Here is a 24,323-nt window from a genome sequence, read left to right as displayed (position 1 = left end):
ATAATTATATTGTTATTTTTATAGATGTTACAAAATAGATCTTTTATACATCCATGAATAAAATGTGTACTCAAATATTGCGGACTGTCTTATATATATATATATGAGAAAAATCAAACAACATGTAGTTATAACTGGCTTAAGTCAATAGTTAATGAGATATTACAAAAACAATTTGAACAAGAGATGAGAAATTTAGTAGATAACTCATCAAAATGAATTAATTATAGAATTTTTAAAACAAACTTTAATTTTGAATAGTATTTGTCGATTTTACCAAATGATGTACGAATCAAAACGACACAATTACGAACCTGTAACCGTCGATTCTCAATCGGAACAGGTAGATGGAATAATATTAACAAAAATTTAAGAAAATGTACAATGTGTGATTGTAATAGCACGTTTTGCAGTCTGTATGAACGACACACCTGTTCAATGTGCATGCAACGTAAGACAGCACAGCACTGTTCAAGATATTGCGGAAACATTGTAAATGCTATCAAATAATAAACCATCTTTTATTTTTTATTGATGGAGTTTCCTTTATTCATTTTTACAAACATACTCTGCATTGTAAAATTCAATCATTTACTAGAATTCCGTGCAACCTGAATGCCTCGATCGGACAGCAACCGACCGTAACTTTCTCGGCCGGTTACTAAACTTAGTGACAGCTGAGGAGCGATCATAAATTATTATGGCGACCAGACCCCTTTATAAATTCATGCCAGTTTTAATTAACGTACTTAATAAAACAGGACAATAAAACTTAAAGGAAAAAATACATAACTTTTTTTGTTGTGTACGATAACTCAATAAAAAAATGCTTATTATTTATCAAATGAACTCTGATTGCAAAGAAGAAAAAAAACAAACAAACAAACAATCAAACAAAACAGAAACAAACACAAACAAAACATTAAAGTACTAAAGTACTCACGGGGGTTGATTTTGTCGATTATTATTTATTTTAAAATCAACGATATGTTATTTTGCTTGGCAAGTTGTTTATAATCTGTATGTGAATTACGCACATTTTTATAATATGGATTCTCGGACATTTCCGACAAGAATGTCGAGAGAAAAACCTGTAAATGAATCATGTTGTGTAATATTTAAGAATAGAAGTGATTCCATCAAACTGTAAACGAAACATTTCCAAACATTGTATGCATCCAAACAATAAGGAACTTTAGTCTCGCTCAATTATGTGTTCTGCTATCTCCGTTGCTAGAGACACTCTCTGCCAACACCATGTCGCATAGCTTGATGACGCGACTTCTAAATATAGACTGACTCTCTGCTTGTCGGAGATTTACGGAGGCAGCCGATGGCTGAACGAGGTCTGGCGTAGGAATACAAACGACTGCAAAAAATATCTTAACTGTTCGTACTATTTTAATTCTGACTATTTTCAATGTATTTATAAATAAGTTTCCTTTTTTAAAAATGCTTCAGCATACATTATATCGGATTTATCGATTATTTTCAAGAACTTGTCAGTGTTGATGATTTTTGTGCTTCGGTTCAAACACTGTTTCAGTTTCGGTTTGCCAGAGTAACTGCATAGGAAAGTCCATTAAACTCAACTCCCAAAAAAGCAAATATAAAGCAGAAAAAAATCAAAAAGCCAAAAAGAAGTGATGTTTTACAATATACATTCCGCCAAAAAGATGATAATTAAACATGCATATATTTTTTTGGTAAAAAAATACAAATAATTAAAATCATAAAACGAATATGTTTATAGCGAAATAATAATACTTTTGTGTTTTATATTAATATCACTTATTTTTATATATTTGTATTACTATTTCTTTTAATCTAACGTAGAGATTTCTATTTGAAAAAAGTTGTAATACTCAACTTATTTATTTCACCCAAACGTCGTTTTACCATGGAGCTCATTAACCATAAACATGGAAAGTTGGCATCCAACATTTGAGCATCACTCCCACTTAACCACAATTCCAGAGTAATATATGAAAATGTACATAGTTGTATAGAATATTCCTACAAAATATGGAATAGGATCGACCTGCTCACCACGATGCATATCAAACTAAATCACTTCTGATAAAATTGATATTTTGTGATATGAGTTCTTTTTCCCCATATAATAATATATTACTAACAAATATTATAGTTTATGTTAATAAAAGTTTATTTCATGCTTGGCATATTTTTTGGTATATCTACACAGAATTGTAAACGATGTTTTTTTTCTAAATTATAATCTTATCTTACATCAGGTCCCTCTTATAGAACATGTGGTTGTCTTAGACTATAATTTAACGTGTTATTTTGATCTGCGACTATTACCGTAGTATAGTTTTAAGCATCTAGACTGCTGTCATCAGATTCGTCTGTTGAATATTGTTCTGTATCTTCGTTTGTATATTCGTCTGTCTGTATCTTCGTCTGTATCTGTTGTTTCTATTTCAACACCCAGATTGACATCAGCCCCTGCTTTAATTAACATTTCAACAATACAGTGATCTCCTTTTTCGCAAGCAGCTGTAAGTGGTGTGTAACCTCCAGCTTCTACATTGACATTAGCTTTAGCTTCAATCAATTCATTTACAATATCTATGCGATTGTTCAAACACGCAATAGTAAGCGGTGTATTTTCCTCATCCTGTAAATTGACATCAACATCAGATTCTATTAATTCTTTTACAATATCCAATTCTCCCCAATAACACGCAGTTGTTAAAGGTGTATTAGATACATCCCTGAGGTTTACATTAGAACCAGCCCTAATCAATTCTTTCACTATATCCAAATTACCCCAAAGACATGCAGTTGTTAGAGGAGTATTGTATTTATCTATTTTGTCGACAGAAGCCCCTGCGTTAATCAACTCTTTAACCACACTCAAATGTCCCCAAAGACATGCAGTTGTAAGGGGAGTACTAAATCTATCCATTAAATCGACCGAAGCTCCTGCATTAATCAGTTCCTTTACCAAACTCAAATGTCCTTTCTGACATGCAGCTGTCAGTGGGGTTTTATCTACATTGGTAGGATTGAGCTCTGTCCCAGCTTTAATCATTTTTCTAACATCATTGATTCGATCCATCTGGCACGCAACTCTTATCGGTGCAAACACATCCTTTAATAAATTAACACTTGCCCCAGCGTTTACAAGATATTCTACTATTCGCATAAATTTTCTTTCGTACGCTATTTCTAGTGGTGTTTTAGTTCCGTCATCTAAATTAACGCAAGCCCCCCTTTGTATTAGGTATTTTACAACATCAAAATGTCCTTCCGTGCATGCGACTGTTAGTGGTCTCTTATGCCAAACTTTGAGATTTACATCAGCCCCTACATTAATCAATGCTGCAATAATATTCAAATTTCCCTTATGACAGGCTAAAGTTAGTGGTGTATGATCTTTATCTTTCATATTTACATCAGCCCCTGCTTTGATAACAAGCTCCATAATTGTTTCATTCCGATTAAAAATTGCAGTTGTGAGAGGTGTTTTGTGTGCATCCGCTTGATTTACATTAGCCTCCGCTTTTATTAATTCTTTAACCCCATTCCAAAACCATGATTTACAAGCCGCTGTTAGTGGTGTTATACCTCCAGCCGCCAGATTGACGTCAGCCCCTGATTCTAAAAGCAATCTAACTGCATCAATGTTTACATAACGGCATGCAATTGTCAGGGGTGTTTCATCACCTGCTATCATATTAACATCAGACCCTGCTTTAATTAACGCTTCCATTATACTTATTTGCAACTTTTCATCAAATTTTGGATAGACACGACGACTCGCGTTACAGGCTGTTGTTAGTGGTGTTTTTTGGCTACCTTTAAGATTGACAACAGCCCCTGCCTCTATTAACTCTTTTACTGCATCAATGTCCATTTTTTCACATGCTACTGTAAGTGGATAATTACATCCAGCTCCCATATTGACATCAACACCTGCTTTAATCAACTCCTTTGTAAGAGTGACATGTCCTCTCTGATAAGCAATAATTAGTGGTGTTTCATTTCCATCTACTAGATTTATGTCAACTCCAACATCTATCAATTCGTTAACTAAGTTGAAATGACCAATTTGGCAGGCAGTTTTCATTAAAAACGACATTACATTTTTAGGGTTTGCATTAACCGCTGATTTGATCAAGTTTTTATCAATTAAACATTTAGATGTACGAGATCTGTTGTCATCATCCGTACAGATGGAGTCTGCATCTGATTTTAACAAGTCAGCTATGGTCAACTGTTTACGTAAACAAGCAGTTAGGAGTTGTGACTTGTATTGCAATCCTAAAATATTTTCCATTTTATCAAATGACTCTTTTACATTTATATCTGTTATTTTACACACATCCGTCAGTAGTGTTTCATTTTGAGCTGCCAGATCATAGTCAGCTTGTGTTTTAATGAACTCGTCAACAACATCAGTATACCCTTTCTGACAGGCAACTAGTAATGGCGTTTTGTCTCCAGCCTTCTGGTTGAAATCAGCTCCCGCTTGTAATAAAACTTTAACTATATCAAGTTTGTTCTCAGGATATTCCTCAAAGTAAGTCTCATGTTCGTAAGAATTAAGAACAGCTGTAAGTGGTGTTTGATCTCCAGCTTCCAGATTGACATCAGCCCCCGCTTTTATCAACACTTCTACTTTATCGGTGTATCCTTCCCGACATGCAATTATTAATGGCGTTTTATCTCCAACTTTCAGATTGACATCAGCTCCCGCTTGTATCAACGCTTCAACTCTATATATCATATCTTTTTCATTGCGAAATGCGATACAAAATAGTTTAGAGCCTAAAACAGATGTAAGTGGAATTTCCCCTCTCGCTTCAAGATTGACATCAGCCCCCTCTTTTATCAACTCTTCAAAAACACTGTTATTCATTTGTTTACATGCAAATAAAAGTGGTGTTCCGTTATCTGTTTTTAAATTAAGCAACGCCCCTTTTTTAATCCAATCTTGAACACAATTTAATTCCCCGTTATTGCACGCGACCATAAGTGGAGACATTTTCGCATTTATTGGGTTGACATCTGCCCCCGCTTTAATAAGCATTTTGATTATCTTCAAGTTTCTTTTCTGACAGGCAACATCAAGCGGTGTTCTATGTCCATCGCCTTTATGTATATCAGCTCCTGCTTCAATCAGAAGTCTAACTTTATCATAGTATCTTTTTTGGCATGCTATTATCAGTGGTGTTTTGTATTTTGTAGATGTTGTTTTCTGATTTGGATTGATATCAATATCCGCGTTGTTCCGCTTTTCGATATTTTCTGATTCATCATTACATGTAGATGATTGGACCCCGTTCTCAGAATTTGCATTAGCGCCAGCTTTAATTAATTCATCAGCAATTCTCAAATTGTTAGCATCATATGAAACTTGTAATGGTGTTTCGTTATGGGCTTTAAGATTTAAATTAGCCCCCGCTTTAATCAGCAATCTAACAGCACTCAAATTATTCATTTCACACGCATCTATCAAAGGCGTGATACATGGATAAGTAGTTCTTTTATTGACATCAGCACCTGCTTTAATTAGTTCTTTAGCAATATCCCAATGACAATAGAATAAATGTGATTGTTCATATGTATCATCAGAGTTAACATTCGCCCCGGCTCTTATTAATTCCTTTGCAATATCAAAGTATCCACTTTTGCAAGCAACGGTCAATGGATTATTGATTTTGAAATCTAAATCATATATTATACGCATGCTTAAAGCGGCTTTGTTAACGTATTTCAGCAAAATTTTAACGGTGTTTACATCACCACTATGACACCCGAGACAAAGAAGGCGCCATTGTTCAACGATTATTTCTTCGCTGTATGTGTCAATATTTGATTTGCTTTCTGATTCACTATCTCTGTAACCTGTTCTCGTGAGATCATTGTTCGCGATTTCTTTAGCTGTGTCGGCATTTTTAAAACAAAGTGTACTCTTTTTCTGAATCTTGTTTTTAGTTGTAGTTGTTTCAACTGTCGTGTCATCATCTTCAGTCCTCTCTGTTTCTGTGTCAGTGTTATTCGCCCCTTGACCACTCTGTTGTTCTTTACCGCAGAATGTTAGAAAAAGATCATTAATGTTTCCTTTCTGTATCATCATTTGGTCTATAATGTGCTGGAGAATACCGTGTTGACCGCAAAAAACAATCCATCGAATAACTCTCATGCATTTGATATGCAAATCCATGTTGACAATTCCGCCGGTGAGCAAATATTTCACATTCATATGATTCTCGGATGACCATGTCAGTGCAGACGACATAACGTATATGTTATATAAATAATGTTTTGCACCTTCTTGATTAGAAAGAAATGCAGTAAATAGTTCGTCATACTGTTTTTCCTTTATCAATTTTTGGAAAGCCTGCATCACAGATGGATCTTTCAGATATTTCAAAATCCCAATGAATTCCCCATCTTTAAGGTCAATAAACAAACGTTCGGCTAATATCGGAAGTTTTGATTCGTCCAATGTTATAGACAAATGTTCGTTGTTCTCTAACATTTCTTTGCCTTTATTTTCATTTATTTCACCGTCGTTGGTGCCTACCTTTATATAGTAAGCAATGTAATCACTACTCATGTATTTGAAGACCATTTCCGGAAATTGACTACCAAAGTGGCATGCAACAATTTCATACATGGAGTCATGTATTAAACAGAACTTGTCATCACATGTCTGAGTGTATGTCCCGTCCATTTCCTTTAATGCATTAGCTATTTCAAAATCGTCTGTATCACTACTAACATTGCATTTTCTAAAAACATCGTCTATGTCAATGGGTTTGTTTTCAGTTTGATTAAGCATCAATAAAACTAAGGAAACATAATGCACTTTGTTTCGTGTTTGCATATCGTCAAGTGCATCTTTAATGTATTTTATAGGTGTTATGAAAAACCTATATTCGTGAACATTAAATTTCTCTTCTGAAAACATTTTGCATAAAAATGGAAACATGGATGACGTTTCAGACATTTCTTTTGAAGGAATCATACCAGCATCCAAACCGTAATTTGCAAGTAAAGAAAGTTTGTCTTCGTCGGATAACTTGTTGTCCTCGCTTTGTAATTGAATTAAATTTGCTTTTTCAGTCAAGAAACATTTTGACAATGTTTTGTTTCTAAAAACGACCTCTCGACATGTCATAATAATTTTTGTTTTTGACATTTTAGCTGAGATAATTCTATCTTTATACCTTTCAAACATTTCAAACTGTCCGTTATTTAGACCGAACACGCCAACCATGTCATCAATGACAAACACTTGTGGACTTTCTGGATCACAGTAATCTTCTATTTTGCTTACTTCTTTAATTGGTAAAATGTCATACCCTTCCTCATTTTGCAGCTTCAGTGCAATGTGGTGGGCCGTGGCTGATTTTCCTGAGCCTGGTGTACCAACAAACGTTACATATGGCTGATTTTTAACTTGGTCAAACATCGCTAAAAAGCTGTGTGTTTCAAAGTAAACTTCGTCTTTTTGTTTCCATTCGGAAACAACTTTTTTATATATTTCTAAAAAAAAAAAGAGTGAGCCTGTAAATTACATTTAACCTTTTTCTTTTATTTTTAGACTTAATAATGTTTTCCTTATTCTACTATACTTAAAACATTATTTATTAATTGAAAATATAGACAACAAGAATCAAAATATTGGGCTATTTTAATCGAAATATTTTAATAACACAGTTTTTGTTATTATAATTTTTTTTAATGTAAATACAGAGATAAGACTTTTAAATACCAATCAACGGTACTATTCCTTTTTCTGTAGTAATAGTAAAATGGGGGGGGGGGGGGGGTTGTTAATATGTTGTATGCAATTTTTGGTTTTTTTTTTTCAATAACTTTTGTTCACTAGGTTATAAGTTTATACATGAGATAATTGTCAAGAACTTCTAGACAGAGATTATACAAGGACCCGGTCATCTTTGTCTGATCCTATCTTGATCTAAAGAAAACTTGCAAATATAATGATGAACAGTTTTAAACAGTTTAATAATAGAAATGACTTAGCGTTTACGTGGAGTTATATCTACAAAATAACACAAAACACAGACTGGTTCAGTTGAAAGGTCCATTGCAAAACATTGTTTGCTTTTTTGTTTTATTTTTAATTTAATTTTCACTGATCTTGATATTTTTAAGCATAGAACAATAGTAGTAACCAATTAAAAGCATGCAAGTGTTAACAAGTCAAATTTGACAGAAAACTTATCTATCTTTTTTAATTTCTACTGCCTCTTTCCACAATGAGGCAATTCTCACATTTCACTGTTGTCGAATTCTTAAGTCGTAGTTCGAATATCTATTTCTTTATCACCAATAAAACTAAATCCCCAAGATGTCTTGTGTAATAAATAAAGCAACAGCGAAGTGCATACAAAGGTTTCAATTAATTTGTAAAAGATCACATATGTTCTTTTAAAATGAAAAAAAAAACAAGACGCCTATGGGCAACATTGCTCATCTGAGCAACAATAGGCATGATAAAATCAGCTTAATGGAGTCATAACAAAAAATATGTGGACAATGCGGTATATTACATGTAGATCCTGTATAACCCCCCCCCCCCCCCCCCCGGATATTCTTGCGTTTATGATACAGTCCCTTTTCAAACAGGATGATTTTATAGTCATTACATATGTTGAGCATTGCAGTTCTCAAAAAGATGCAAAACGATTGTTTTAAAATGGGATATAAACGTACATGACACTCTCAACACATTTTGAGGCCCAAGAATCATCTTTGGGCCAAAATCTAAACAATTTTAAAGAATCAGTAATATGTAAAAACGTTTGCATATAAGTTAAACCACATATGGATTTGAATCCACACTATCTAAATTTACTATCACTTAAGTTTTCCGGAAAATTGGTTTTAAGAAGATTTTAAGATTTTTCTCTATATATTCGTATGTAAAAAAAATTGTCCCCAACCACGACCACCCCCCCCCCCCCCCCCGTGACCCCATCTTACCCCCGGGGATCATAATTTGAACAAATTTGAATCTACACAACCTGACGATGCTTCCACACAAGTTTCAGCTATACTGGTTGGTTTCTGAGAAGAAGATTTTAACGGACTGTTCACAATATATCCCTATGTAACCCCTCATTGTGGCCCCACCCTACCCCCTGGAGTCATGATTTTTACATCGTTGAATCTACACTACCTGAGGATCCTTCCAAACAAGTTTCAGCTTTCCTGGCTGATTGATTTTTGAGAAAAAAAAATTAAAATTTATTCTATATATTTCTATGTAAACATTCGACCTCTCAGTGTGCCCCCCACCGCCCCCTTACCCCCGGGAGTCATGATTTTCACAACTTTGAATCTCCACAACCTGACGATGCTTCCACATAAGTTTCAGCTTTTTTTTACCTACTGCATATACACAGAACTTTGGTTTTTAACAACCTTACCTTAGTTTTAAAGAATATGTATATTTTTTTCATTTCAATAATACTTAGTACACCCACCATGCTATATTATTGCTCTCTCTCTCTCTCTCTCTCTCTCTCTCTCTTTCTCTCTCTCTCTCTCTGATATATTACTTGAGTCATGGTTCTTCTCAATTGCTAATAAGCTTATTTATTTTTTAAAAGCGACCTTGATTTCTATTGTGTTTTGTTTAAAGTTTATCAAGATTTAGATGCAGGTCTTTTGCTCCTGGTCTAATTAATGGAAGGAAAACCATAGTACAAACTACAATTTATGGGGCATCAAAAAATGTGCTAGTTTTGGACTGCAAAACCTAATTTACATACAAATGGATGAATAATTTATCTTTTTTTTTAAACTGTGAATAGCAAAACACTGATATGGTTTTTGTTTAAAACATATTTTCTTGTTGCTACGAAATTATTCCAATATTATTTCACAACATGACATTGAGCCATTATTATTTTTTTTTATTTTAAATTCAATCATTTCGGGCAAACATGTAAGTCCCTAAAAGCAATAATGTCATTTCGCAAATCATAGAACGATATTCGATACATGCATACAATTAATACATTTCTGATTGTTGCAGAAACGTTACTCTAAAATAAAAATGAGGTGTAATATCAAGAAACATTGATATTTACTTACCTTTCACATTCCACGGAACTGCTGTTTTTTCCATTTCTTTAATTTCCTCTGTAAAAAAAAAATTAACGGAATTTATATCATTTCATGTTTTTTTTTCTTCAAAATACATATATACAGAAAACAACAATTATTTTTAAAGGAAACAAACTGAATGTAGTTATTTTTATAAATGATACCAAATCGTATTTAGAAACAGGTTATTTTACAAACGTTTACCGGTTCACTTTACTGCAATTAACATCTCGATAGCTTTTTAATAGAAAATTTGAAATATTGAAAATATAATAAACGACAAAGTTAGCTTTTCTTCTTAACAATCATAATTTCAAAACCTATCTTTCATAGAAAATTAATAGCTACTGTTTTTATCTGGTTATATAATCCCTATAAACTGCCTTTCGGGAATAATTTTAGTGTAATCTTCCTAAGAGCGGTGTTTGTAAAATGAGAATTCAACTTGCATGAATATAAACAAATGTGTTCATTTTATTTTTGTTGCTCGTGTTTATTTTGAACAATTTTATGTTTCTATCTATTGTCTATTTTGAAAATAGCTGTAAGTAAGGTTATCAAATTGTCAGCCGTCAAGTAAATATCCTAAGGTCAATTAAAATAATTTAGTTAATACAATTGGAACAATAAATTAATACATGTTTCTAATTATGTCCATTTTTAATGAAATTTGTGGTCGGAACTGTTAAATATTTGTCTTTTTGTACACATTTCATCCTTTTAAATTCACAGGTTTGCACAAAACAGGAATTATCATAGACTGCACCGTTCATTTGTAAAAGACTCAGAAAAAGATGAGCATTTGATGACATCTAACCTCTAATCCTCAAACACTATGCACAAAAAGAAGGAGAACAACCATTATGGCATAAATGCTTACATCCTAATAAGCTTAAATCAAAATACACATTAGACATAAAAAATGACTTCAGAAGTTTAAAGTACCATGTGTTGCATATGTAAAATATGTAAAACAACACAAATGTACTATCTCTCTCTCTCTCTCTCTCTCTCTCTCTCTCTCTCTCTCTCTCTCTCTCTCTCTCTCTCTCTCTCTCTCTGTAAAACAGTGTGTTGATTATTTTATTTTTGTTCATAAGAGATTCTTATCCAAATGTGAACAAAAATAGACACAAAATGTAACATGTATATGGATGATGCATTTTTGTTCATCACAGTTTTTACTTGTAAAGTTATATTGTTGTTTTTTAATGATAGATCTTAGTCTCTTACTACCAATGTTAGATTAAAAATTTCCATTACATTTTTTATATGTCTTTGTCTAATATTCCCTTGTATAAAATTCCTATGTATTAATCATCTCTTAATTATTAAACCCCTGATATATCCCTTAATTCATTTCTAAAGGCATATTTTTCTTTCAAATTAAGTTTCCATGGAGACGAATGCAGTTATCATCGAGTACAAATGTAAAAATATCAAAGTTTTTACCTAGCGCTCCTTTCCATCCAAAAGTGAAATCTTAGATGTATTTACATGATTGAAAAATCACCCACTCCATTAGCAGTACATTTAGGATATGTAAATGTAGATTTTACATTAAAAAAACATCTGCTATATTAATCTTTACTACTATATTGCAATAAGAGACTCGAATTTTTGGGCTTTAATACTGATAAAACGGAAGAGTACTGTCTTTTGTTTTATATATTTTAAACATCATTGGTACTTGAAAATTACCAATTTGGTTTTATTTTTTCTCAACAAAGCTTCGTTAATTAATAATCAACGAAAACTCCTCAACAATCCTGGAAATCATGGGGATTTTTTGGATTTTACAACCGTGCGCGTGCAAATTAAATTCAAGCTAACGGGGTCTTTAGTTTATGTTTCAACAATATCATATTTGTATGAACAAACGCAGAGGCGATAATACTAATAAGTGTAAATTTTCATTGGAAATTTGCTATAAACAGATGACTAGTAATTTTGAAATGAACAACATATTTGTACCTTTGTGTTGTATTTATGCATCAAATATGTAGAAAAATGTAAAAATTTGAACAACAATTGACCTCTAAATGATTAATTTGAAATGTTTTGCTGAAAGAGAACCATGATAATATGAATCTATGTTCAATAAAGTAATGTGGAAATGGTGGGTTTACTTAAATGGCCATATCTTTCTTAAACCTCAATGGAATTGACAATATGGGGTATACTGTTTCTCAGATTTGCATAGGCTTTCTTATTCTAAGACAAAATGTCTCTCCATAGAATGTTAGAGTAAGCAGGCAAGATAAGGTGGAATAACATATCATCACAAAATGGCTGACCTCTGATCAAAACGAAATTTTGTTTTATTAAAAGGCTTTTTATCGACGGCAATATGTATCTTACTTCATAGCCTAGTTGTCGAGCTTGTGACCCGTACATCCCGAGTTCGAATCCCACAGGGACTTTTTGTGTTACTTACTGAATCAATTTTTTTTAGATATTTATTTTTTATACCTAAACTGCAAAAAAGAAAGGGCAGTAAGGGTATATTTCTGTAATAGTAATTTATAAACTAGTCAGTATGAGTTCTTTCTAAAAATGTATATTTTTTCCGGGAAATTACATTTTTGATGACATCATACTGCCATGGAAATGCTATATATTGCAAAATTTCCAAAAAAGACAATTTGTGACCAAAACAATGTCATTTTCACATATTCCACAGTTATGTGCCAATGTGAATTTCACATAAATAATTGATTAAGATTTAATAAGTGATTCAACAAAAAATATTTTTGGCACCTGCTTGTGGAGGTAATAAAAATTTAGTTTGAAGTCAATTAAGTTCTTATATTTTCATAAAAGAATGCTCAAAATTGTTATATTTCTGCACTTAAACAAGTGTTCAGTGAATAAAATTAAAGATAATGGTGAAAACAATATATGTTTCTTAAAAAAATGATTTAAAATAATTGTTCTGTCGTGGTTCTTTTTTACATGTTGCATTAGGCTAATGTTGGGAGGGGGTTGAAAGTATCCGTTATATCTTACATGTGCCTAACTGCATACCTATATACTGCAAAACAAAACGAAAGAAAAAAACGGCATAATACATATCTATTAAAAATAAGAAAATTTAAGTAAATTGTTGGTTAAATAAGATTAAATAAGTGTTCACTAACAACGTTAACTCAAAACGAGAGCGGGATGCATTTAGCAGAGGAACAAATTAAGTTAACACCGTCGTCGATTCTAGTATTGTTAACAGTATCATGTAGGAGGATTGTGCCATTACAGTGATTACTCAATGGAAACAAGACCCGATTGAAAAAAGGTAAGCAACATATTTACATACTTTGAAACATTGATTGTGTATATTGAAACTGTTATAGATAAAAGATACTATTTTCGTATCTGTAATTATACCATTCCCGTAGGCGTCGGAACAAATTTAGACCTAACCATTAGGTACATAGCACCATAGAAGGTTCAGTCCACCACTTTTTCTCGCAGCAAACTTAATTGTTCCTAAATTTACCTTGAAAAGATTGAAATAGAGAAGTACGAGTCATAGGTATATTAGTCCCCCCCCCCCCCCTCGGATTAGGTATTTCATGATTTGGGGAGGGGGGATTTTGGTAGGTAGGTTTTTTTGGGAACTATAGGTATACCCCCCCCCCCCCACCCCCTCGGTTTAGGATTTTCATGATTTTGGGATTTAGGTTTTTTTGGTTTTGCTTGTCAAGATTTCTGAGGATAAGTCTAGCCCCCAACTTTCAATTTGCTTCCGACGCCACTGATTCCGATCAGTAACAAAGAAAGTGTCCGAAATGTAGATCTTTTTTCTTAATGAATTTCTGTCCTATTCGTGAACTTTGTTTACTTAATTGTGTTTGTTTATTCTAAGACTGATTTATTTCGTTGCTTTATTCGTACATTGTAAAATAATATTATTTTATATCGATTTGATGGATTATGAATACCACGGTTTTGATTCTTGAAGTAATGTACAGTTTAATAATTCTAATAACTGGTTAAAACTATATGAATTTTAATCTAATATCTGTATATTTAGTTAATTCTTGGAATGGAATAATGTCGTGTGCTACCAGTGTCGTGCAATCACAGTGTCTTTCTATTCTTACTATTAATATTTATCGGTATTTTTCAGTGTACGATGTAGCCGAGTGGGTTATGACGTTGGGCTAACTACTACAAATATATATTGAGGAAGGTTCGAATCCGCTGGGAGGTGATAATATTTTGTTAGTTTATTTCTTTAATGAAACTTAAATATTAACTCTTTTTAAGTCATTTTTAGGTCTGTCCACCTTTCAGGTGAAATACCTTTTGTATTTCTTATGTTTTTTATTAGGTCTTTCCACCTTTCAGGGAAAGACCTTTTGTTATTCTTATGTTTTTTATTATTATTTTTCTCCTCTATTTTCCACGGAAAAACTTTTATTTCAAGAGATATCGAAACAAATTTTTCTTTATGTCATTGAACATTAAAAGTTATGATAAGACTTAGATCTTCTAGATATTAATCTTGAAGATATAATAAAAACTGACATTCCAAGGTTAGATGCATCGACTTTAACATCCCTTGAAGGCGGTATATCGGAAAGTGAGATTTATAATGGGTTGAAAAATAAGAAAAATAACAAATCTCCAGGGGGTGATGGTTTTACTGTTGAATTTTTTAAGTTTTTCTGGAAGGATTTCAAACATCGCGGGGGTGTTAAGGAAGCATTTGGAATCTGAGTTGCATGTAATTCCGTGAAATCACAAATCTTAGTTTTTATGTACATATTAAAATATCTAAGCAACGAAACGTAGATCAAAAACAAATAAAAAATACTGAGGACAATTTTTTTCCAGAAATTAGTTTGTGTTACGTAGATTTACACATTGATGACGTCATGACTAAAAGTTGAATGTCGTGTGAATTTGATCGGAAAGCATTGTAAACATATTCAAAATATAACTAATCTAAGAACTCTAATAAAGTATTGTGGTGTGATTTATTGAGAATGAAACATAAGAATACTGGGGAAGATGTTAGTTTTATCAATCATTCACTAAAAGGTATGTAAATTTGCTTTTATTTCTCGGCCAGGCTTTCCTCTGTCGTTGTTTACGGTGTAAAAATCCGACTAGAACAACACTACCCCGTATATATTGAACTTGAAATTTTATACGTATCGTTAGTTTGATCAATGCTTAAATTGAAAAGTGCTGCTAGAATCCCATGTTGTGTGTTGTTTTGATGCAATTTGCCGTTTTCCGTGCATTCTATATAAAAGTTGGGAAGGTTTTACTAGAACCGGATAAATAACTTTTTAATAAGGACAAACATAGGATTCTAGCAGCGGTTTTGATTAAACTGAGATGTTTTGCTTGCACTTGGTATGCTTATTTTATTTTGGAAACCGCGGGGTAGTGTTGTTCTATCTCATTTTATGTTAAGGAATATACGTAAGCTATTTATAGTTGTCACGTGATAATGCACCAATGTGGCAGTAATGTACTACCCGATTTTATTGCACTGGCATCTATTTTAAAGGATAATACTAAGTTTTTGAACTATAATTCAATATAGTTTTTTAATTTCACGATTTGGAATATAACAGTCAAAATAAGACGCTAAATTGCCCATATGCTTCCTTAACACCCCCGCGATTACATTGTGTCTGCGGTTAACCATATTTTTGTTAAAAAAGAGCTCTGTTACAACGCACTTTGAAAAATTACGCACTTTGAAAATTTTTTTCAAAGTGCGTTAATTTTTGGAGAAAGTCAACGCACTTTGAAAACAAATTATTTTTTTTCAAAGTGCGTTGATATCGTCGATATTAACGCACTTTGAAAAAAAAATTGTTCAGGGTTTAGTCGAAATAATATTTAATTTCAGATACAATAAGTAATTGTTTTAACCTTGTGTAGCTTATTGGGATATACTTTAGAAAGAACCCTCTGCATTCTCAGCTAACTTGATTAACAGTTTTTAGATTAGAATTTTTTTTCCTTTTTTCATAAGCTTACGCCGTTCGACAATTTACATAAAAAACAACTCGGGAGATCTGAATTATCCAAATATGACATAAACTGCATCGCTTAGCAACTGCATTTTCCTTTTTTGTGTATGCAGCAAACTTACTAATTATATGGTACATTGTGCTGTGCCAGAAACGAAAATTATTTAATTTATTTATTGATAATGTAGATAATGTACAACATATTTCAACTGTCTTCAATTACATGTGCTTATAAACAAACATGATTTAAAAAAGGATACGTTAGTTATGGTTATCAAAAACAACATGATCTTTTAGAGGATCAGTTTTTAAGTTTATAATAATTTAATGTTTGTCAATGTTCATGGAGTTTTTTTTTTAAATGAAGTGATTTATTTAATTAGAATTTGAAAAGAGAAAAGAGGGTTTATGTTGAAACGCTTATAGATTCTTTGCCATACCATTGGAGAAATAATTGTTTGACCAGCTCGTTTTTTTTCAATATCACTGTATTTAATTTACAACAAAGCGTATTCCTTTTTTTAATTTTATACATTTACTCTAAGTTGCTGAATATCAAACACGTTTTGGAAGGAAAAAAGAGGGGTAGGGGACCTTCCTGTACGTAATCAATGAAATGAAGCACTGGTAATTGACCTGTATCTTTGGCTAACCCCCTTTCCCACCCCTATTTCCGATTTTTAAGACGGTGAATTAGATTCAATTGTGTAACAAATCATCATACTATCAACAAATTAAGAATTTAATTTCACAATTTGTGATTTATACATATTTTTTTCAAAGTGCGTTAAGTGTCTCGATACTAAAAAATGTTGATGTACCTTCATAACGCACTTTGAAAAAATTTTTCAAAGTGGGTTAGCTTGGTCCAAAATTTAACGCACTTTGAAAAATTTTTTCAAAGTGCGTTGATTTTGTCCAAAATTTAACGCACTTTGAAAAAAATTTTCAAAGTGCGTAATTTTTTCAAAGTGCGTTGCCACAGAGCTCCCTATATCTCAAAGGCTAGGAAATATTACATGTCTACCAAAAGGGGACATACCGAGACAATATCTGAAAAACTGGCGTCCAATTACCTTGTTGAATGTACTATACACATTAATATCAGGATGTCTCAGTTATAGAATTAAATCTGTTCTACATTATTTGATATCAGAAACTCAGTCTGGTTTCATAAAAGGTCGTTACATAGGAGAAAATGCCAGATTTGTTTATGATCTAATGTCTTTTACTGAAACAAAAAATTTACCTGATTTACTTGTGCTTACAACTTTGAGAAAACTTTTGATTCCATATATTGGAAGTTTATTTATAAAGTTTTAGAATATTTGGGTTTAATGGAAAATATGATTACATGGATTAAACTTTTAAATACACGGATCAAAGCATCAATCTTGCAGTGTGGTTTCCTTTCAGAACAGATTGATATATATAGAGGATGTAGACAGGGGGATCCTATTGCTCCATATTTATTTATTCTATGTGCAGACATTTTAGCAATTCTAATAAAACGAAATACAAGTATCAAAGGTATTGTGGTTAATAGTAAAGAACAAAAGATTATCCCATGACACAACTTTAGTACTTGATGGTTCACCAAATTCACTTTTTGCTGCACTTGACACTGTAGATTTTTTTCTACTTTCTCAGGACTAAATATCAACAGCTCGAAATCAAAAATTGTTTGGATTGGTGCTAAAAAAAATTCTAAGCAGGTATATCACCATACTAGATGAAAACTAGTGTGGGGATGTACAATAGTTTATTGGGAATAGAATTTTCTGTAGATTTGGAAAAATTAGTTAACCTAAATTATGATATCCAAATACCAAAAATTAAAGCTATGATACAACAGTGGAACAGGAGAATACTCACTCCCATTGGTCGAGTCCATGTAGCCAAAACATTACTTTATCCAAAGCTTAATCATCTTTTTATTTCTCTCCCAAACCCGGATAAAGAAACTGTATCTTTTTTAAGTAATCTTTTCTATGAATTTGTATGGAATTCAAAGATTGACAAAGTGAAGAGACAAATTATCACCCAGGATTATTTAAAAGGGGGATTTAAAATGCTAGAAATTAACATTTTTTTTAAAGTCAGTAAAATGCTCCTGGATTAGGAGACTATTTAAAGATAAGAAACCATGGATGGACATCTTTTTTGGAAATCCATGGCAATGAGGTTACACAACATATGCTTGAATTTGGTGACAAATATATGCATAATATTGTGAAACATAGTAACGTTTTCTGGAAAGATGTATTTCAGTCAGTCATACTTAACAATATTTCAAGCTTCGGATAACATAATATTTAAGCAAAAATTCTTTTCTATGCCAGTTTGGTACAATACAAATATATGGGTTGGTAATAAAACGATTAATGTCAAATTGTGGTACAGTCGGTTCAAGCATATCTTTTACAACATACACCATAGCATTGAAATCTCATAGCATAGCATTGATATCTCATAGCATACCATTGGAATCTCATACCATAGCATATAATCTCATAGAATCGCATTCGTCATATCATACCATAGCATAGCATACAACATTCTTTTACCTAGGTTTTAAATGTTTTTATTTGAAAAAATAAATGTTTACATAAAAGATTTGTGGTACTCTTTGCCTTCTATTATTTTGCTTCGAAATGTGTGGAACTCTTCTGTGTGTGGAGGCGTTTTTGTTCAAATCTCATAGCATACCATAGCATAGCATAGCATACCATATCATTAAGCCCCTCATTTCAATTTCTCATAACAAAGCATACAAATCTCATAGCATAGCATACAAATCTCATAGCATATCATTGAAATCGCACACCATAGCATATCATAAATTTGTAAAAGATATGCATGAAATGACTGTATGAACATGGTGTAAAAATAGTTAGTGACTTTTTGAATAATGATGGAACTTTTTTTTATCACAACATGATTTTGAAAAGCAATTTAGCTTGACAAATATTTGTACCATGCAATTTAATAATGTTATCAGTGCAATATCAGAGTTTTTCAACACCAAGTCAGTTAATACATTGTTACATCATCTGTCATTCAAATATAAAGTTGAAAAATATATAGCAATCAAATCATGTGAGATTACAAAATTTAATAAACTCTGGGTAAATGGGAAAAACATATTTGAAATATAATTTTAAACATGGTAAACAACTGTTCTATTTATATATGTGTGTGTATATATATATATATATATATATATATATATATATATATATATATATATATATATATCCTTTATGTTTGCTTTGAAGATAATGTAGTATGTAAGAGAGAGAGAAAGAGTGTGAAAGTGAGAATGCCAAAAAAATTCTTATATATTCTTATATATGTTACCTTCTTTAGGAAATCATATATGATTGTGAAAATGAAAACAAAAAAATAAATTATAAAAAAAAAAAGTTATGATACCAAATGACCCTGTGCCTAATGACCCCAAGAACCTAAAAAGTTATTGCCCTTGTAAACGAAAAGCTGGTTATCGCTACTCCCTAAAAACCATAAGAAATAGAGACTTGGAGCTTTTACCAATGTTTTCAGTACACTTAGAGGGTTCTTCAATCTACTAATACCGAAAGGATTCGAGACCCCCTTCTATCAGTTATTGCCCTTGAAAGTTTTTGAATTTCCATAAAATCACTTCCAACTTTTTTTTTTTATTTATCATAGAGACATCGGACCACTTGGGACGGAACCGTCTACCATGGCCAAACAAAATAACACAAAGGTCAAAGTCATTTGGAAATCTGTTAATTAATTAGTTTTTTACGATCTTTTTTGTTTAGGATGATGGAGAAAAACTTGTTCATGGATGTAGTAGGACATCATAAGACTTTTTAAAATATAACCCTTTGACCCTTACCATATAATAATTATAGAGTAATTGCCCCTATTGTACAAAATGCGTGTAATCGCTACTCGTCATTAACCGTTAGAGATAGAGACTTGAAACTTTTACTAATGTATTCAGTATACTTAGACGCTTCTTCTATATATCATACCGACAGGGTCCAAAGTCCCTTTCTAGCAGTTATTGCCCCTTAAAGTTTCGAACACATTCAATAAAAACACAAATAACCTTTGAATCAATAATCATAGATACATCAGACCACTTGGTATTGAAGCGTCTACCTTGTCAGATGAAAATGACATAAAGGTCAAAGGTCAAGCAATAATAAATTGCAAACTAAATCGTTTGACACTTTTTTATGAAGTAACGCAGAAAAAATACTTTATTCTATTGAAGAAATCTTATTTCAAACATAAAAACAACGAGGTGGAAAGACCTCTAATTGTTCGAGGACAATTAGTCTACTAGTTAATGTTCAATTGCTTGTTGTAAATAGTTCACACCAGTATGTCTTTTGTCTTTAAAGCCCAATGAATAAATCACTAGAACGGTAATTTCATCTTCACCCTATAATATACAATGTCATGTAAAAAAAAATGTAAGTTTTTAAGAAAGTAAAAAAAGAAATATGGTATTTGACAGTTTTCTATTCTTAGAATGTCAGCACCAAGATTCTACAGCTGTGTACTTTGTTCTTCAAGACCACAGACCAGAGACAGTCGGAAATCAGATGGACCAAATAACAAGTAGCTCCGCAAGTTCGTTTTTACAACAGAAATTCTTCATTGAATCTACAAATCTATTTTCCCCTGGAAGTGTTATTTGCAACAAAAGTAGATTGCAATGTTCCCGGGAGATGGGTTTAGCTAAATCTAATAACACAGACCCAGATCATTTTCTGTGTGTACCGAGGAAGGATCCTGACTATGCACCACCTCTCAATTTAGCCAAAACTGCACCAAAGTCACCCCCAAGCATTACCTTACCAATACCATCAGTTGTATGAATCCACTCTCTGTTTGCAAGAGACGGGGTCCAAAACTGGTGGTTGTACCAGCTTGTGCTAGGTATCAATTGTTTTTGGACAAACTTACATGTACCTTACTTCCTGTCGGAGCAAGATGCTGTTCAGTGCATTTGTCTGACAATTATTCTTATAATCATGTAAACAGATTTCTCCAACTCGAACAACACCCTATTTCAATCACTCTGGTTTGATAGATTATTGTAATATTTTCTGGCGTTGGAAAATATATAATAATAAGAACGCTGAGTTCCTCAAACACGTGTGTCTTTTTTGAAACACTCGGAAGTGTTATTTTACAAGATACAGGGTTCACATAAAACATCGCATGACCAATGTGACGTAACAGGTGCAATCTCAAAATACAAAATCAATATTATTACATCTCCCCTTTTTTAAAAGAATGCAGGGTCATGCTGAAAGAAATACAATCAAGACACGATAGAACGAGGCTTTACCACACGACCAGACCGAGTCACATAAGGTTCAGATTTACCAGTACTTGCTGGGACACTATCTGAAGTTTTAGATTTTGGGTCACCCGTAGACGAATAGTCTGAATTTTAAGTGGAAATTGCCAAAGGTGGGCCTAAGACCTTAGTAGGGCTCAGCTTAATGGCTAACGAAGCATCAGGTTCATGGTCACGACTTAATATGGTAGGTGGTTCAAATTCCAGTAGGGTAGCATCGCGGGACTTTATCAAATCGCGCCTATTCCGACGGTACTCTCGGCCATCAGTTGTTCTTACGGTGTATGACCGAGGATCAACTTGACCAGTTATAGTTGACGGAACCCAAGTGCCTTGTTTTTTTTAATTCTGACTGTTTCACATATTTCGAGAGGTTTAAGTGCCGTAGATTGTCTCGAATAATATATACTTTGTTTTTGTCGACTAAGAACAAGCTGGTTCCGAAATTGCTCATGATTGACAGGTTTCGGTTGCAACTGTTCGTGAGTTGATGGTATGATGGATCGAAGACGTCGACTCATCAAAGCTTGCGCGGGGGAAGTATTACATTCTAATGGAGTGTTTAAGTATTCCAGGATACCCAAATAAGGGTCCTTACGGTCAGCCTTACATTTACCGAATATGTGTTTAACGGTTTGTACCGTTTTTTCGGCGAGACCATAAGACTGTGCGTGAGTCGGACTGGACGTCGCGTGAAGAAGTCCGTACTGTTTAATGAACTTCGCAAACTCATCGGAAGAATACTGGGGGCCGTTATCAGATACAAGTTTCTCTGGTATCCCATGATGGGAGAATGCGACTTTTATTTGTTAAATGACTGTACCTGCTAGAGTATTTCGAAGAGGGTATACCTCAAAGTATCGACTGTAATAGTCAGCTACAGTAACACAATCTTGTCCATCCCAACTAAACAAGTCAGTGGCTACTACTTGCCAGGGACGCTCAGGGACCTCATGAGGCACAAGAGGTTCCTTGGGGTTAGCGTTGCGCTTTTCAAGACATTTATTACACATGAGGACCATTTCCTCAATGTCCGAGGACATTTTTGGCCAAAACAGAATATCACGCGCTCTTATGGTGCATTTCGTTACACCCATGTGACCGATGTGTATGCGTTTAAGCATAGTTTGCCTTTGTTCCTTCGGAACAAAAATACGGTTGCCCTTAACTATCAGGTCATTAGCTACACTTAGCTCGTCGCGAAAGTTCCAAAATTTCTTGACTGACGGTGAACAGTCGCGTTGATTGTCTGGCTAGCCATTCATAATGGTGAGTTTCAGCTTGAGACTCTGCGGATCAGCGGACATGATGGCATGTGTCTTATCTAATCGCGTGTCGTTGATCGGTATGCTCGACATGACACTGTGTACTAAGGCGTCCATGCTATCAGAGAGCTCTGGGTAAGTATCACTAAGAAATTTACGCGAAAGCGCATCAGCTACCGGTATGTCCTTGCCGGCTTTGTGAACAATATCGATGTCGTATCGATGTAGCTGTAAAAGCATTCGTTGCAATCTCGCGGGGGCTGCAGCTAACGGTTTTTTTATAATGAAAATGAGAGGTCTATGGTCTGTTTCAACCGTAAAGCGTCTGCCGTAAACATACTGATGGAAGCGCTTACACCCGAACAGAACTGCTAACATTACCTTTTATATTTGCGCGTAGTTAATTTCGCTTGAGGTCAGGGTTTTAGGATCTTTGCTAGCCAAGGGTTTTCGGTCCACTTTGCTCCCCATAAACCCTTGGCGGATTTCATTACGAAAACTCGGTGACAAGCTCCGTTTTATGATTGGCTGCAGCTGCGAGTAGTGCTTGTAAATATAAACTTTAAAAGAAAACACATATGCGATCTTTGGTAAAACATTCGGTGCTTTTAACAAGTTGAGGCACAAGTTCTTGAGTACGGTGCCTCCCCAACGATTGTCTAACCAGATCGCCTTAAAAACCTTTACATTTTACTGGGATTATACATATGTAGTTCTGCAAGGCTCGCGTGAATGCATGGGACGTAAACATGGCGAATGTAGAAGTTACCTATCCTGTTAGTATATTCGTTCCTGCTTATGGTTATTGCTTTGAAAGCTTCAATGAGCTATGTTTTATTTTATTTTTTTGGTTTGCATTATTCACGACAAAGATACCGGGTTTTATGGCATGAAAGCTTTCATATAAATCGGCGACTTTTTCACTCCCGGTACAGATCCTTACAAAACACTACGAATAAAACATTCCGTGCTTTCCCATGGTTATAACTTAATTCGTATTTAATAGCATCGTTAATTATGTTCCGATATTCGGTAGTCAACATGTTTTCAAGTTGTATTAATGCCATAGTGTATAAAAAACCCGTTGTTGAATTAGATTAAAATGTAAATATGCAAGGGGCGCAACTCAAGTTGCTCGCTAGATAGCGCCACCACATCACCGAGTTTTCGAAATGAAATCCGCCAAGGGTTTATGGGGAGCAAAGTGGACCGAAAACCCTTGGCTGGCGAAGATGGGGTTTTAGACGCGTATGCGACGGGTCTAGAGTCTTGTAGTAAAACTACGCCAAGTCCGTATTTAGATGCATCGACTTGCAGTGTGACGGGATTTTTAGGATCAAAGTACGCTAGTACCGGATCAGGGGATCTCGTCAAGATCTCCTTGACTTTCATGAAATGCGCTAGCTTGTGGTTCACCCCATATACACTCAGAAGTGTTGTGCAAGAGCTGCCGCATCGGATGCGTGATCTCGGATAGGTTTGGAGAGAATTTCGCTAGATAATTAATCATTTCAAGAACTGTCTCAAGCACTTTGCGGTCGCGAGGGTGTTCCATATCGCGAATAGCGGTGATTGTGC

The 24,323-nt window shown here is 33.7% G+C and overlaps 1 protein-coding gene across 1 annotated transcript; it reads right to left on the bottom strand.

The window, feature by feature from the left end:
• Window positions 1-1,862: 1,862 nt before the first annotated feature.
• On the bottom strand, window positions 1,863-22,523 carry LOC136275524 (serine/threonine-protein phosphatase 6 regulatory ankyrin repeat subunit B-like). Its single transcript, XM_066084990.1, has 4 exons — window positions 22,304-22,523; window positions 10,105-10,152; window positions 7,206-7,398; window positions 1,863-6,620 (listed from the first exon to the last, which is right to left on the bottom strand). Exons 1-4 carry the CDS (start codon window positions 22,521-22,523, stop codon window positions 2,360-2,362), a joined length of 4,722 nt encoding a protein of 1,573 aa, XP_065941062.1. The 3' UTR covers window positions 1,863-2,359.
• Window positions 22,524-24,323: the final 1,800 nt, after the last annotated feature.

This window comes from Magallana gigas, chromosome 1, assembly GCF_963853765.1.
Source record: "Magallana gigas chromosome 1, xbMagGiga1.1, whole genome shotgun sequence".
Taxonomy (NCBI): domain Eukaryota; kingdom Metazoa; phylum Mollusca; class Bivalvia; order Ostreida; family Ostreidae; genus Magallana; species Magallana gigas.
The sequence above is the reverse complement of the archived record's forward strand: the minus strand, read 5'-3'. Positions and strand labels throughout refer to the sequence as shown.